At 33.1% G+C, this 17037-nt stretch overlaps 1 protein-coding gene across 4 annotated transcripts in view; it reads left to right on the top strand.

Moving 5' to 3' along the window:
- Positions 1 to 11175, top strand: part of LOC111501953 (leucine-rich melanocyte differentiation-associated protein) — a 131591-nt gene extending 120416 nt beyond the window's left edge. For all 4 annotated transcript variants that reach the window (XM_074172927.1, XM_074172928.1, XM_074172926.1 and 1 more), the window contains exons 4-5: positions 5824 to 6035; positions 11031 to 11175. In XM_074172927.1, coding sequence (XP_074029028.1) covers positions 5824 to 6035; positions 11031 to 11110 — 292 coding nt within the window. In that variant the 3' untranslated portion in view covers positions 11111 to 11175. The remainder of the gene's footprint in view (positions 1 to 5823; positions 6036 to 11030) is intronic.
- The last annotated feature ends 5862 nt before the right edge of the window (positions 11176 to 17037 follow it).

The raw sequence follows: 17037 nt of genomic DNA, 5'->3' as shown, positions 1-17037 counted from the left end.
TAAAATTCAATATATTTTTCAGTAACTACAAATCTACTGTTTACATCATTCTTTGTTTGTTCACAATTATTAAAGTTCCCGAATCTTCAATATCATCTAATGTTACCTGGTTGATTTCATAAATTCGACAAGCTCCTGCAATCCCAAATACAACAACAACCTTGGACATTAAAAACTTCATCGGGAGCATTATTTAAAAAGTCACTAATCTTTGTACTCGTAAATATCGCAGCTTTCTTGGGCGTGTACCCTTTCCCATTTTGTTTCAGAAGTGTAATAAAATTGAAATATTTTGAAATGTCTACATTATCATTGGATTGTAACATACTTTTAATCTTTGAATAATTCGACCACACTGTTGATGGCTTTTGTTGTTGTGCCAGTTCCGAAAAATAAGCCAATAAAACCGTCTCCGAGAAAGAACTGCATGACTTTTTCATCTTCCATTTCATGAATCTTGAATACGCGGTTTCATAATTTTCCGCGATTAAGCTGGTAATAATTTTGGTGGCTACTTTCGCTGCTTCTACTAACTCCGGTGGAGTCAGAGAAAACTAGGAATTAGACATTTTTCAAAATAACCACTAAGTTCAAATGACAGAATTGAATTGACACATATTTGATTTTCTATTGATTGGTTTCCTAGCAACGCTATAAGTACAACAGCCTAAAAATTAAAATTTCACATTGATAATTTTCTGACTTTAACATATTGTAATGATATGTTTTTTTCAATATTCATTCGTCGTCTTTCCCGTCACAGAAAAAAATTGTGTCTTATACGCGGGAAAAATATTAGACTTTAGCTCTCGGTTTTTTGTCTCCCTCCACTTCGCGTCGGGAGACAACACAACCTCGAGCTAAAAGCTAATACTTTTTCCCTTGTATAATAAATAAATATTTTCCTACTTGAAAGCCATCTGACTTCTCTATTACTTTTTTTTGATGTTTATCTCATCAATCGGGGTCTAAATTTGATGGCCCATGATTTGCTCGCTTTTTGAGATCCAATGCCTGACATTTGCCTAATGAATCTCTTTATGTTCGTTTCAAAATGCATGAAATTTTTATACAATTCTATATTTTTTTTCAGATATTCTCTGAATGGGTATTGTCCAGAGAGTAGTTTTGTAACTTTTCTGAGCGGATTACTGTAGGTTTAATCTATAGAGCATAGAGATAAACTGAAACTGAAAATGAATAAAAATATGAACCCAGAATTGAGAAATGAATATAAGCGGTATAGAAATGAATTGAGTAAATTATTACGAATTACAAAAAATTACTATTACAGAAATAAATTGAAGGAAAATAGTAAAGATTGCAAAAAAAACATGGGAAACAATCAATGAAATAACTAATAGAAATATAAAACAGAAAAATATAGGGGAAATCAAATTGAAAGATAAGATATTTAGGGAAGATAAGGAAAAGGCAAACGTTTTCAATGAATATTTCGCTAGTGTTGGTACAGAAATGGCTAAAAAAATAAATATATCATATAGAATGACCCCACAATTTTTGAACGACAAATCAATAGTAAATTCAATATTTCTCACCCCGGTAAATGATAAAGAAATTATAAACATTATATCAAAATTAAAAACCAATTGTGCCCCTGGTCCCGATGGAATTAGTTCCAAACTTATAAAAACTCTACAACTGTATTTGGTACAACCTCTTGTCTATATAATCAATTTAATATTCAAAACTGGCAAAATACCACTGCAATGGAAATATTCCATAGTCACTCCCGTTTTTAAATCTGGTGATAAATCAAATCCCAGCAACTATCGACCAATTTCTGTAATAGATAATTTTGCGAAGATATTGGAACATGCCCTCAAAATTCGCCTACTGGAATTTTTTCGAAAAAATGAGGTATTAACAGAAAGGCAGTATGGATTCATTAATGGAAGTAATACTGAACTAGCTGTTTTAGATTTATTTAAGCAAGCATCGGATGCCTTAGACAATTCAAAAAAGTGTCTTGCAATTTTTCTTGATTTGGCCAAGGCCTTTGATACAATTTCTCATGAAGCACTCTTGAATAAACTGAATTTATATGGAATACGAGGACCAGCAAATAATGTTTTTACAGATTATCTTTCTTGTAGAACCCAACGGGTCAAAATAGGTAACAATGTTAGTGAACTGGCTAAAATTTCTAGTGGCGTACCTCAAGGTACCGTTTTAGGCCCAATACTATTTTTAGCATATATTAATAGTTTAAGTCGCATAAATAATTTCAAAGGGCACCTCATATCATATGCTGACGATACTGCAATTATCTGTACAGGTGATACATGGCAACAGGTATATAAAGTAGCAGAAGAGTGTTTGGGTAAAATACAAATTTGGTTAAGTAACAATCTTCTCAACCTTAATGTTGAAAAATCGAAATTTATTACTTTCACTCTTCTGAGCAACCACCAACCTGTCCAACAAAAAATTTATTTACATATGCCAAAGTGTTCTGGAACCATTTGTGAATGTCCATATATTGAAAAAGTAACTAAACTAAAGTATTTAGGAGTTGTAATGGACCAACATCTGAGATGGGATGAACATTTGCAATATATAGTAAAAAGACTCAGACATCTTAGCTATAGAATGTATGAACTCAGGGATATACTCACAAAAAAAAGCTTAATTATCGTTCACAAATCTCTTGTTGAGTCAGTTATACGATATTGTATCACAGTGTGGGGTGGAATGTTTGAGAATGTGCTAAATATTGTATAGGTGCTCCAGAATACAGTTTTAAAAATAATGTTGAAAAAAAACAGACAATTTCATACAGAAAAACTCTATTCTGAAACTAATCTGCTTGATATAAGAAGTCTGTATGCACACCAGTGTCTTATATGGATATACTCAAACAATATCAATTATTCTAAGGCAAATACAAAGTACACCAAAAATGTACATAATTTATCCATTGATATACCTCTTTACAAAAAAAGTCATACCCAACGTTCAGTTTACTATTTCGCTCCAAAACTGTATAACATGCTTCCCCTTGAAATAAAGATAAATACCACATTTTTAAAGTATAAAAAAAATACAAAAGAATTCATAATTGTAAATAATACCAGTATAAACAGTTTATTCAAACATACCCAATAACCCAGAAATATCACTCAGTACATTTTCTAATCTTCCAATGTGTCTTTCAGTGTATGTGTACCTATTTCCAATATTATGTAAACCTAGATGTATAGATAATTATAGGTACTTATTCTCATAAAATATACCAGCTTCCTCTGTCTATTCACTAATGCAACTGCAACAGTTATTCAATCTTTTGTTACCTTTGTGCCTGATATATTTTTAAAGTACTTCCACAGGGAGACAGACGAAAGCACATTACAAGCCACCTGCGCTTAGGCTGCTTTCCTCAAACTCCTAGTGGTCCTAACCATAATATTAATAAATTGTATATTAACATATTCCAAATAAAATTGAATTGAATTGAATTGAATTGAATTGGATCTTTACTTGTTCAAGTACTTCACCAGTTCTTTTCTCAGGCGGTCCCTTCATGAAAATTTCTTCCTTTGTGTTTTCACCTTTAAGTTTTTTTAGTTTTCTCAGGCGCTCCCTTTATAACGATTTTCACCGGTGTGTTTCCACTCTTACTCTTTTTCAGTCTTCTTATCAATACTTGCGTACTGAAACAACTCGATTTGAAGTTTTTTCCTTCTCATATTGTATCTCAACTTCCAACATTCTTTCATTATCAGTGGTATAATATTCAAATTGTTACCATTCTTGGTATCTCTCTATATACATCCTTCGAATATTCCCGTCGTTATACCTCACATATCATTTTTTATCCAGAAATCGAAGTAAATCTGTCAAATGCCTACAGGAGATTATCTACGGTCCTGGGTAGTACCGCGATGGACATAAACTGTGACAATTCGAAAACTCACAGTGACTATATCTGAGCAACCAAATGAAATATAAAAAATCGCTGATCATAACTTCCATAATAGGAAAAAAATTATCTAAAAGCTAACTTGTTTTCACTTACCCCCTCGCCTCCAGCCTCCCCAACTTTATATTCTTAAATGGCAACCCTTATCAATACCTTACCTAAAAGCTCTGAAGAAATGCTCTTCAATGGTACCTTACAAAGCTACATTCGATGTAGTGAGTTTTGGTTCATTGAATAAAACACTATTTATTTTCTATTATTAATTTGAGGAATGTTCAAAAACACCCTTATTACCACCGTAGCATTAATATTGAGACTCTTAAACATTTTACGCCTCTATTATTTTTGTTCATTTGTAACTGAAAAAAATTGACTGAGGTGATAAGTAAAAGTAACATAAAAAAGGGTATTTGAAATATTCGTTCTTGAGAGGTATTCTTGCATTGCTTTCTTCACTTCACGACGGGAAACGAAACAATTTAAGTATTTAACCAGAGGCACCCGTAGAGAAATGTAAGTCACGTGTACATTCGCCAACTACTGGCAAAATTTCAAAAAACCGGTACTGTCACAAATGAAAAAAGGAATCAACCAAGATTACTGGTCGAAGCAAAGCAAATTGAAGTACTCGGACAGTTTGCAATGAATCATATTTTATCGACTCGTCAGGCAATTACAGCAATCGGATTAACCCAGATTATCAAATTACATAAATTTCATCCATATAAAATGCAAATCCTTCAATAAGTTAGTGTCGATGACCACGACAGAAAAATTGGATTTCATGAAATTATGACAGCTAGAATTATCGCAGAACATCGGCTCATCAAAAATATTTGCTTTAATGACAAAACTGTCGTTATTGGAGGGACAAGAGTCCACGACTATTTATAGAAGGGCATACGCAATACCCCGAGAAAGTTAATATTTGGGCCGGTATATTGGAAAATGCGGGAAATGTAATATTCCAGAGAAGTATATGCTCACATGCTAGAAAGATCTATCGAACCTAGGACAGTTCATGAATTAGAGAATCAAAAAGACATGCACGGCAATTTATCTTCAGAAGAAAATTTACTAACGATTAAACGAACGATTAAATAACGATCATGCTAATCAATGGATTTGAAGAAGAGGTCCTATTGGATGGTCTCCTTGATCCCTGGACCTAACTCCTCTTGATTTCTTCCTCTGGGGCCACCTGAAATCCGTCGTTTTCAATACGTAAACTGACTCAAAATAGCAACCGATGGAAAGAATAATCCAAGAATGCCGAGCTATTTCCAGAGGGACATTTGCCAATACGCCAAGAGTGTGAAAATAGACTCTATTATGGTCTCGTAAAGAGTTGAAATAATTTTTTTAATCAATTACAGGAAATAAAATTTTAATTTAAATAAATAGTGTTTTATTGATTAAACCAAAAACTACTACATCGAATGTAGCTTTATAGGGTACCATTGAATTTCATTTCGATAAGGTATCACAAGTAGGGGGTTGTCATTCAAGACTATGAGGCTGGGGTGGCTGGAGACTTGGAGGTAAGTGAAAACAAGTTAGCTATTACACATTTTTTCTCTCTTTGTATTATGGAAGTTATTTTCAGCGATTTTACACAGCACTAGCAGATATAGCCATTGTAAGTTTTCAAATTGTCACCCTGTATATGTAGAACTCAGGGAAAGATGAATTTTATAACTTTTATTTCGAAATATTTTCTTTCCATTACTTTTTTCAGTTCGCATATATGTCCTTCATCATGTTTTCAACCAATCCAACATTGTATACTCTTGATTTATATTTAGTGAATGAACGTTATTATTTTATTAACATCATTACTTTTTATTGTGGTCTTACTGAATTCCATTTGATATTTTCAGATACTACGTTCTTTACCATCTACCAAAGCTCAAGTTTCTGGACTCCAATAAAGTTCGCGAATCCGAAAGGACCGAAGCTAAACGGTGTGGAAAATTCATGAATATAATAAGGCCGAAAGAATCCAATTCGAGAGAAACTCTGTTGAACAATTCTTCAACTAATACATTCACACCTCTTCCGAAAGCGATGCGGAATCCCAACGACCACAAAGGTAATAGATACTGTTGAATGAGACATTAAAATTTATCTTGAGATAATAGTTTGTTTCGTTGAATAATAAGGGATGGTGAATCATGAATATAAAATTCTACAGGATATGTTTCATTGTCGTGAATTAACTATCGACAGCAGTAAACTTGCTTTTTAAAAATTCGCATTATGTGATGTTTTTGTCATTGATCAAAAATGTTACAATAATTGGAATAACTGGAATTGTGGATGGTTTAAACTCAACAAAAATTATTTTGAGAGGAAGGGAAACGCCACCTATTTTTGTTGTTGAAACAAAAACCGAAAAACTGCCCATTTCTCGGAGAAACCAACTATCGTCAGAATCATCTAAATTTTTTTTCTCTTCTATTCTTCTGAATAAACTCCTCTATTCATTCTGAATAAACTCCTCTATTCATTCTGAATAGAGGAGTTTATTCAGAAAAACTACGGTAAACCCCTTTATTTTGCTGAGCTCAGTTCAATAACCGAAATACCATTCAAATCATTTGATGAAACATGCTCATATGTGATGTCACGTTAAAGCTCAAATCACTCTTTTCAAGAAGATGGTAATTTGTACAGTTTTGAATATGGGGAAAAAATCAACACCTACAATTTTCTTTGTTTTTCAATCAACCCAGCCTAAACGTTCCGCTGTTCTTCATGAAATTGCTGTTCAGGTACTCCTCGTGGGGTTGCAAGGGAATGCAGTATGGTACTGCAGAATCAGGAGGTACTTATGAAATTAAAATACGAAGATGTAACCGAATGCTATTTATCCACAATAAAGTCCACAAGATCATGATAACGCCTCTGTTCCTTTGGAATATTTACATAATCAAAAAGTTGTAGTGATAATGCTCAACGCCCTGAAAAACTTTGAGAATCTTTCAGAATATGTAACCATTTCAAGAAGTGTCAGGATTATTTTGAAACGAAATCCCTCCAAATAATGTCCCAATTTTCAACTGCCCAAATGACCACAAAACAAGCAACCATAAAAGATCGCAAATAACTTTCCCTTCTTCAACGTATTGATCGATTATAGGAACTCTAACGAAACAAAGTGTTTCAAACATTTTTCACATTACTTTGTCCTGCGAAAGGATATATCTTTTTTAGAGAGATCAAACTCTACTTAGACACAGAGTGATCTGGGTAAAGTCCACTCCTGCGGCTGCAGCCGCAGAAGTGAAGTGATCTCTGCGTTTCATGTAGGACTTTTACAGAACGGGTTCCAGCTGCCTTGAAGGGAAATACTGGTGAGTAAATTTCACTAGTTCAAATGAGTGCGGAGTGAGATTGGAACGCCAAGCATATTCGAAGCAGCAACTTTGTTCGTCCCCTACACTTCCGATGGCCAGATTTGTCAGAGTTTGTGCTGATACACATCATCTCCATAATCCCCGCATCGTCCTCTTCTGATACGGACCGTTGCACATTTGTCTATCCTGAATTTCATGTCGATACCATAAATGTACTCTTTCACCAGCCTCGAGCACTGATAGAGATCATTTTCTCCTGAGAAATAAAGTTTAAGAATATCCTTATGAAACAAATGTGTGATCCCGGGTATTTCCCAGCGCAACGGATCATGGCAAAAGTGAGATGCGAGAAGGGGTACTGAGGGAATCCCCCTAAAATACACCTTTTCTGAAAGTGAACCACTCTATTTGAACTCTAGCCTGACCACATATTATGGTGAAGCCAGTCAGCCATATTGGTATCAATTGGTTTTAGCAATGAATAAATATGAAAACATTAGTTATTTTGTACTTTTATTTGTCCACTTGCATATCGTTGATATTGTGTTGATATAAAAACAGTTTTGTCGATAAATATGAAAGGAGACATTTCATTTTCTTTAATTGGGAAAATAAATCAATTACCAAAGGTTTTGAAACCAGATGATAACTTGGCAATTCGTCAGTTCGATGGTATATATTTCGACCATTGAAAAATTCGAATGTAATTACTGTTCAGAGAACATTAAGTTGAAGAAGTGATTAGTGAAGCAGTTCCCTTGCCGAAAGACACCAACTGGAAGAAAAAGGACATACAATATCAGAATATATTCGTGCTTAGCTAATTCGCACTTGCAATTTGTTAAAGATAAGAAACCTGCAAAACAAATGTGGAAAACATTATAAAATTCATATATATAGAAAGGACTTGCCAGTGGAATCTATTTAAGGAATAGGCTTCTGATGCTAGAATCAGAGAAAAACGAAAGTTTGGAAAGTAATTCGAAAAAATTCTCTGAGATTGGTAGATATATAAAATCAGCAGGTGAAGAATTGGAAGAAGTTTAGCAATGAATGTGTAGCAACACATTCATTGTTGCTACACATTTATTACTATCGTCACCATCACCGTATTATAGTTTAACTACAGCATTAGAGATATTATCCGAAGGAAAAATAATCTTGGATTCAGTAAAGAATATTTTACGCCCTATCAAAAATCGTCAAAGGACAAATTATCCTCAGAATAGTCCAAGAAATAGTCCCTTGAAGTTTCGTCACTTATTTAATAAACACCCTGTATAACTATTATGAACACTATAAACCTACATGAAATAATGAGTTCTTAGTTCCACTAAGGTAATCAAAATAGGGTACCGTTCTTCAGTAGTTCAATTCCCAGAATTTTCTTAAGTTAGTTTATTAATATTTCTCGACTCCCCAGTCTACGAGTAAATTCGGAAACTGTATAACCTCAGTCTCATTTCATTCCAAACAAGTATATCGGGAGCTGAGGTTCTCTAGGAATTTTATTGCGGCTGTCGGGTTAAACCCTTCTGTTCTTCCACGACAAAACAAGCTCGCTGATTAAGCAAGTCTGTGATAATAATTTGACTTCGTCTGTTTGCGTATGTTATCAAAACTTTACTAAGTTAGTATCGTGTTTGTCGTTTCATTGAAAAAATAGCTGCATAATTTGTTGGTGAATAAAAACCACATGCTATGTTTCTAGTAATGTGACAGAATGAATTCATTGCAATGAACATTCAGGACATAACCCTTCACAATACTTCTTGATGAGACTGATCATATCTCGTGTTCAAATCTACAAGCATTATTATTTCATCTCGGAATTATGTTTCGTGTTGACCGTTTGAGTTAATAAACCCCTTTCTTCTCTTGATAAATTCAGTGATATATCTTCCTGAAAACTGAGTTTTTTCTGTGAATGTATAGTATAATAGTAAGATAAGAATAAAATACATTCTTCATTCCACGATACTAACAATTATCAATGTATGAGTCATTCTAGGTACAAAATGCAATAAGGACCCAAAAATATTCTAGACAGAATGGTATCAGATCATAATTTTCCATAAGAGTTGAATATTCATTTTTGAATAATGCAACTACCTTTCTTACCTCATGGCGAAATAAAAAGTAATATGATTTCAGTGTATGATAAAGATGGGTAAAGTTGTTCCCACCAATAAAAAGAGAAACAGTAACATAATTTCTAACAATAGGTCAATAACCATACCATCTATTTTTATTTTCAAAAAAAATTAATACTCATTTTCAGATTGCCTGATGGGTTCAGGCCGGGAAAGTTAACAGCATCTGCAGTACACGGTTTCTATAGCAAAATTACGCGTCTCATCGATGCTGGTGAGTGCGCTGTTGGGACATTTTGTGATCTCAGCATGCAATCGACTGTATAACTCATAGTATTTTAAAAAAGAGGCTATACCATTATGGTGTGAAAGATAATGCACTGACACAGATTAAAAACTTTCTATAAAATCGCAAACAGTATGAGTGTTGGAGAAATGAACAATCCAATGAGTCGAGGGTTACAAATTCTGCATTAGCTGATAACAACATAGGTGTTCCACAGGGTTCTATTTTGGATCCTGCATTTTTCTGCTATATATCGATGATATTGAAAAACTATTTGAATGTGACTTATAACAATGACCGCAGATGATATCTATGTTCTTGTGTCAGATCATTTTGATGAAATGCTTGGAACAAATTGTAATGAACTATTGAGATTTTTGGCAAGGTGGACATATAACAACTAACTATTTGTCAATGTGGAAAGACACAATTTCTTCGGTTTCACAACCGAACCAATCTGGCCTTTAATTTTTCTACAGAACCATCTACATTCAGCTTTCTTCTCTGAAACCATTCATGTGGAATCGCTCTCCTACTAGGTGGCGTTTCTTCCATAATCCAAGTTCGATGTTCATTTAGAGATTTTCCATTGCTCGATTCTTTTGATCTTTTTCAGGGCAGGAGATGGACTCTTTTTGAGTGAGTGGCTCTTGAGGTTCTGTTATTTCACTAGCAACAATCATGGCATGATTATCGAAACGAAATGGCTTTCTGATTTCACGTCTATCTCTCAGCTGCTTTTTTATAACAATGTCCTCATCTTCTAGAAGTGGATCTTCCATCTCTTCAGTTTGAGAGCCGGAGATATCCGTTGTATTCTCAGCATCGTTGTCTACTGGTATATCTTCTCTGACGTCTCATTTTTATGAGTAGAAGATACTCTTGGTATAACACAATCTAAGGATTTATCTTCGTGAAGAATTAAATCACGAGATCGTATAAGCCTATTAGTTTCTTCACACCAGATACGATATACAACATCATTCTATATCCAATTAGTATTCGTTTCGTAGCCTTTCTAACCATTTTCTTTCAATATCTTTTTGGTATGTGTGCATGGCAACAACTGCCTACTACTTATTCTCAGATGCCTCAAATTAAGTTTCTTTTTGAACCATATTTCGAAGGGAGATTTGTTGAAGTATTTATTCGGGACGACTTAACTCCATTTTTATTACATCAAAAAATTTCTCAACTACCCACAAACATCTACAGTGTGAACCGAAACAAATTATGAAAATGATGATAGATGATAGAATTTCCCAATATTGAAAACTGATATCAGACAATCGAAATAAGTAACATATTCTTTTGTATTTTAGGTATTCGAACTTTTTTTTTTGTTTCAGGTGCATACGGAAAATGTAGGTACCGTTATAGTGGAAAACATTCTGAAGGAAACAGATTCATTTCCAATAGTGATCTTTAATTTTAGTACTTGTATTATTTTTTACTCATTATCACATTTTAATGAAATAAAACGACATTTTTATAGATAGTCTACGAAAATCTGAAATCCCCCTCTCATATTATCAAAATCATTCCGACAGTTGAATTATCATCAGCAGAATTATTGATTATTTTCAGCATTGATATGATACCAGAATGACTCATCAAACAATCACAAAACATTGCAGTGATCACATGTATTCCTTCAATCTGCCGAATATCAATTATGAAATCAATTCATGCAGTTATTGAAGATCATGCTCCACAGTCGAGATAAACAATGTTTTTTATTGATCAAACCTGTTGATGTTTTCATTCTGTGCTTCAAGTGGAGTGAACACCGTCATTCTCCGTCGAATTCCTTAAAACACGTTCATAAATTCCGTTGAAGAACATACAGAAAAAGCATGTGACATAGTTACTGTATGAACTCGTATTCAACATGGCCGACTCTGTAGTGTTAGTGGAAAGTGGCTCTGTGAATAATGCTAATAATATATTCATGTGCTGCAAGAATGAACCTGATTTTACCTACTATGTGTGCATTAAGTGTTCCCGCATTTTACACAAGAGCTGTTTGCAGCGAATGAAAAACGTGCACTCTATTAATACTCACAAAATAATGTGCAAGGAATGTTATGCTACAGTGGAAACAACTGTTGACGAAAGCGCACATGAAATGTGTATGAAAAATTTACATGAACTTGCAAAGGACAATGATGAAAAAGATAAACATATTAGCAAATTACAGTTTGAATTAAAAACATTTTTCGATCAATCAATCGATATGGAATCATAACTCAATGCCATACAAACTGTGAAAGGAAAAGGAAAAGTCAGGTGAAAATGATCTTGATAGTGGGTTCAAGGTTCTAATGGTGGACAAATATGATAGTTGTATTATACAAACTGAAAAGGTCATCACTCCTCTGGTAACCACAAATGATGTACTCTACCTAAAATGCAATGGAAATCATAAAGATAATGATTAGGGTGAAGTGAATTTTAAAGAAGATGGAACAAAGAAGGCAGCTTATGATAAAAACAATGGCTCAATGGATGCAAGTATAATTGAACCTGTCTATGCAGCTACATGTGAGGCATCAACAAAAAAATTCTTATTATAGGTGGAAAGTTTTTCTAAAGTAATAGAAATGATGCTTGACAATAGTAAAAAATATGTGATTGAGGAGCACACTCAGGTTAATACGGAAATTCCAATGATAACCAAAGACTTATTTTCACTTGTTAATCAATATGGACAGGATGATTAGGTGTTGGTAATGCTCAATACAAAAAATATCAGCAATAATCATACCTTGAATCTAGCTTTGAAGAACATTCCTCCGATAGGCAAATTTACGAGTATTCTGATCATTGCAGAAAAGAATCAACTGATTGATATAAAAATCATCAATCAGATGAATAAAGAAATCAACAACTACTCCAAAATGAAAAGAAATATATGTGTCAAGTTCTTAGTTGATCCCAAGATCAAAAATGGTAAAATGTGCATCGCTGACAATATAAGACATTTTATATCTACTCAAAAAAATATTTCAAATAGTCCTGAAAAGTGTGAGACTCTTCGCAAATAAAAATCATTTTTTAGTCAACCTCAAGGACTCAATAGAAGTCACATAAATGATAGCCATAACCGTAGTATTAGTAGTAACAAATCTTGTATAACCTCCGTTTATAGTAATTACCTGAATGTTGTTAATGTTAGGTCCCCAACCCTGGGTACAAAAATTAATAATGTTGAGAAAAATGAATTTACCATCTCCGAGAGTAAAGCTCCGAACATTCTCTCATTTTGTCACCAAAACATTCAGTGCATTAGTAATAAGATTGTAATGTCAAACTATATATTTGCTAATAAACAAAAATGTGACATTCTATTGCTAGTAAAACACTGGCAGACTGAGACTCATCTTGACGTGCTGAAGCTGAAAGATTTTAGTATATGCTCTTCCTTTTGTAGAAAGAATTAAATACATGTTGGTGTTGCTATTTTTAAACATGATAATCTCAAAAAAGAGAATATCTGTCATTATGATGTGAATAACTTTTGTGTAGAAGGTATAATGGAATGCTGCAGTATTAAAATAATTTCTCAGAAACTCATATTAGTTGTTATTTATAGACCATCTTCAGGTGATTTTCAGGAGTTTTTGTATTTATTAAATGGTATGCTAACAAAGTTGTGTAGTGAGAATGTCGATATCATTGTGGGAGGTCTTCTTCGATTGACGATTTGTTTGTTTTGTGGAAATTCATGTTCACTGAGGATACACTAAAAACACATTTTTGTCTATTTTCCACTATATTTCTTTATTGTTGACCGGTTTCGGCTATTACACCATTTTCAAAACTAACTGATTACATTCAAATCTGAGTAATTTATACCTATGTTGCTTATTCTATCATAAATGATTTGATATACCTGATATACCTGATACCCAGTACCTGCGTTTCATATACCTGTAAAATCCATGAACATAATAAAGCTTTCAATGTAATGTAGGTTTTGGGATCTGGATTATAGGTTCAGGAGAGGACTATTATTTAAATCAAGTTGTTCGTTGAGGACAATAGAATTGGGTTTTTTCTTTGACCTGTTTATTTCCATAAATTCCAACAGATTCATCATTTTCCTTTTTTCGCATGTGTGTAGGATCTTTAAATTATCTTTATCTATTTTATGTTTCGAATTTTGAAGATGTTCGTACATTAATGATTTTTTATCCGAAATGACATGTTCGTGGTACCTTGTATAAAATTTTCTCCCAGTTTGGCCTGTATATATGGCGGGGCATTCACCACATTCTATTCGATATATACCAGATCTCTTCCCTTTCTGTAATTTAGGTTTGGCATTAAATAATATGTTTCCTAAATTTCCGTTGGATGTGTAAGATGTTTGTAAATTGAATTTTGAGAGATAATTTTTAATATTCTCGGAGATTCTACCAGCATAATTGATACTAACATATTTGTGTTCTGGTCTTGTGGAAATTGAGTATAGTTCTTTCATTATTGATTTTTGTTGATATTTCATTATTATGTTGTTAACTAGAGTGGTAGGTATTTTGTTATTAACTGCTATTTGTTTAATGATTGCGATTTCACTTCGGAGGTTTTGATCAGAAAGGGGTATTGTGAAAGCCTTATGTATCATTGACCTGAATGCAGACAATTTCTGTGAAATCGGGTTAAAAGAGTCAAAAGGTATTGTGCAATCTGTGAATGTGTTTTTTCGGAAAATGTTAAAGTCGAGTTTCCGACTCTTTTAACTCTTTTAACCCGATTTCACAGAAATTGTCTGCATTCAGGTCAATGATACATAAGGCTTTCACAATACCCCTTTCTGATCAAAACCTCCGAAGTGAAATCGCAATCATTAAACAAATAGCAGTTAATAACAAAATACCTACCACTCTAGTTAACAACATAATAATGAAATATCAACAAAAATCAATAATGAAAGAACTATACTCAATTTCCACAAGACCAGAACACAAATATGTTAGTATCAATTATGCTGGTAGAATCTCCGAGAATATTAAAAATTATCTCTCAAAATTCAATTTACAAACATCTTACACATCCAACGGAAATTTAGGAAACATATTATTTAATGCCAAACCTAAATTACAGAAAGGGAAGAGATCTGGTATATATCGAATAGAATGTGGTGAATGCCCCGCCATATATACAGGCCAAACTGGGAGAAAATTTTATACAAGGTACCACGAACATGTCATTTCGGATAAAAAATCATTAATGTACGAACATCTTCAAAATTCGAAACATAAAATAGATAAGTATGATTTAAATATCCTTCACACATGCGAAAAAGGGAAAGTGATGAATCTGTTGGAATCTATGGAAATAAACAGGTCAAAGAAAAAACCCAATTCTATTTTCCTCAACGAACAACTTGATTTAAATAATAGTCCTCTCCTGAACCTATAATCCAGATCCCAAAACCTACATTATATTGAAAGCTTTGTTATGTTCATGGATTTTACAGGTATATGAAACGCAGGTACCGGGTATCAGGTATATCAAATAATTTATGATAGAATAAGCAACATAGGTATAAATTACTCAGATTTAAATGTAATCAGTCAGTTTTGAAAATGGTGTAATAGCCGAAACCGGTCAACAATAAAGAAATATAGTGGAAAATAGACAAAAGTGTGTTTTAGTGTATCCTCATTGTGGGAGGTGATTTCAATTTGAATTTCTTGAGAACAAGTATAAATATTTCACAGCTTCTCGATCTGTTAGTTTGTTTTAATATCAAAGTCAGTGTCAACTCTCCAACAAGGGTGACATCATACTCCGAGACATGTATTGATAATTTATTTATTAAATGTAATAACACTTAGAAGTAACAGTGAAGGACTTGCATTCATCTGATCACTTTGCATAATTTTTAGTTATGGAAGATCACATTATAAAAGAAAGTGGTAATAAAACAAAAAATTACTACTTCCGCAGGAATCTCTGTAAAAAAACATCTCAAGATTTCAGGACTACTTGAAAAATTAAAATTGGTCAGAAATGTATGCAATAGACTATCCAAACTTGGCCTACAATGTTTTCTCAGAGATGCTATTGTATTATTCTAGAATTTCCTTTCCATTGAGAATATTCACTATAAAAACAAGAAAGGGCAATGATTATTTTATGACACCTGAATTGCAAGAATTAAAAAATAATGTAACTTTGTATACCTCAATTGCTAAGCAGGATGACAACTACAAAGAAATAAGTAAATATTAAATATACAGAGATACTATAATATAATAAAGTAAATATACAGAAAAAAATTAAGTTGTGCAAGAGAAGAGGATCATGATTATCAAATTCTGAATTCTGATAACAAATCTAAAACTACTTGGCAGATCATTAATCAAATTCAGAAAAAACCTAAACAAAATAGTGCAATAACTGTTAAACTTAAGGACGATGAGATTGGGGAAAAAGAATTAGCTAATATGTTCAATGAGAATTTTACTAAACCGTTGATTGTAAAAGGTGCTATGATCTGAATTTCTTTGCACAAAATATGTCAAATAATTTAAATAGTTCTTTCCCAAAGAATATCAGAATACCCAAATTCAGAAAAAGTCATACACAAAGATTTATATTTTATTTCGGACCTAAACTATACAATATGTTACCTCTAAACGTAAAGCAAATAACAAAAATGGCGAACTACAAACAAAACATTAAAAGTTTCATTCTCGAAAACAATAGTCTAAATTTAATTTTCAACTGATACACACTCCTCTATTACTCTATTACTCTATAACTTATTACTTATTCTTTCTTATTTTCTCTTTCCCATTATCCTAACCAACCTAACTAATATAAAATTAATCTTATGATAAATTTCAAATTCATCTACTCAATATTATCATTATTATTGTTCGAAACTCGCAGTGTATAAAAAAGTAAATTAAGATACCCAAATGGAAGAATGGAACATTACGATACAAGCATTCATTGCTTAGGTATGTTCTATGTTTCCTTTGGGTTTACGATGTATTTTTATTATAGTAGATATTGTACCAAACAAAATATGAAATGAAAAATGAAATGAAATATACAACTTTCCTATCTTCAGTTTGTGAGAGTGGTCGGTCGGTAGCCAAGCGGTTCGGCGTGGGTGCTTTGTTCATTCACTCGAATTGACTGACGTGTTGGTCGGTGGTTCAATCCCTAGTCTAAACGATCGATCTTCACTTGCTATCGTCCAACCCGTGTTAGGAATCACACGTTAACAGGTAATACCTCGTTAATCCTTAGCTCGCACAAGTTTCGTCTTCTGAGGGTTGTTGTTCGTAGGGGTGCGACAGCTGGTTAACGAAAAAACAGATTTTAAACAGATGT

This window comes from Leptinotarsa decemlineata, unplaced genomic scaffold (assembly GCF_025532065.1).
Source record: "Leptinotarsa decemlineata unplaced genomic scaffold, Ldec_3_MD MMD2_tig00000199_RagTag_RagTag, whole genome shotgun sequence".
Taxonomy (NCBI): domain Eukaryota; kingdom Metazoa; phylum Arthropoda; class Insecta; order Coleoptera; family Chrysomelidae; genus Leptinotarsa; species Leptinotarsa decemlineata.
Note: the sequence above shows the minus strand (reverse complement) of the source record. Positions and strands in the feature narration are given on the sequence as shown.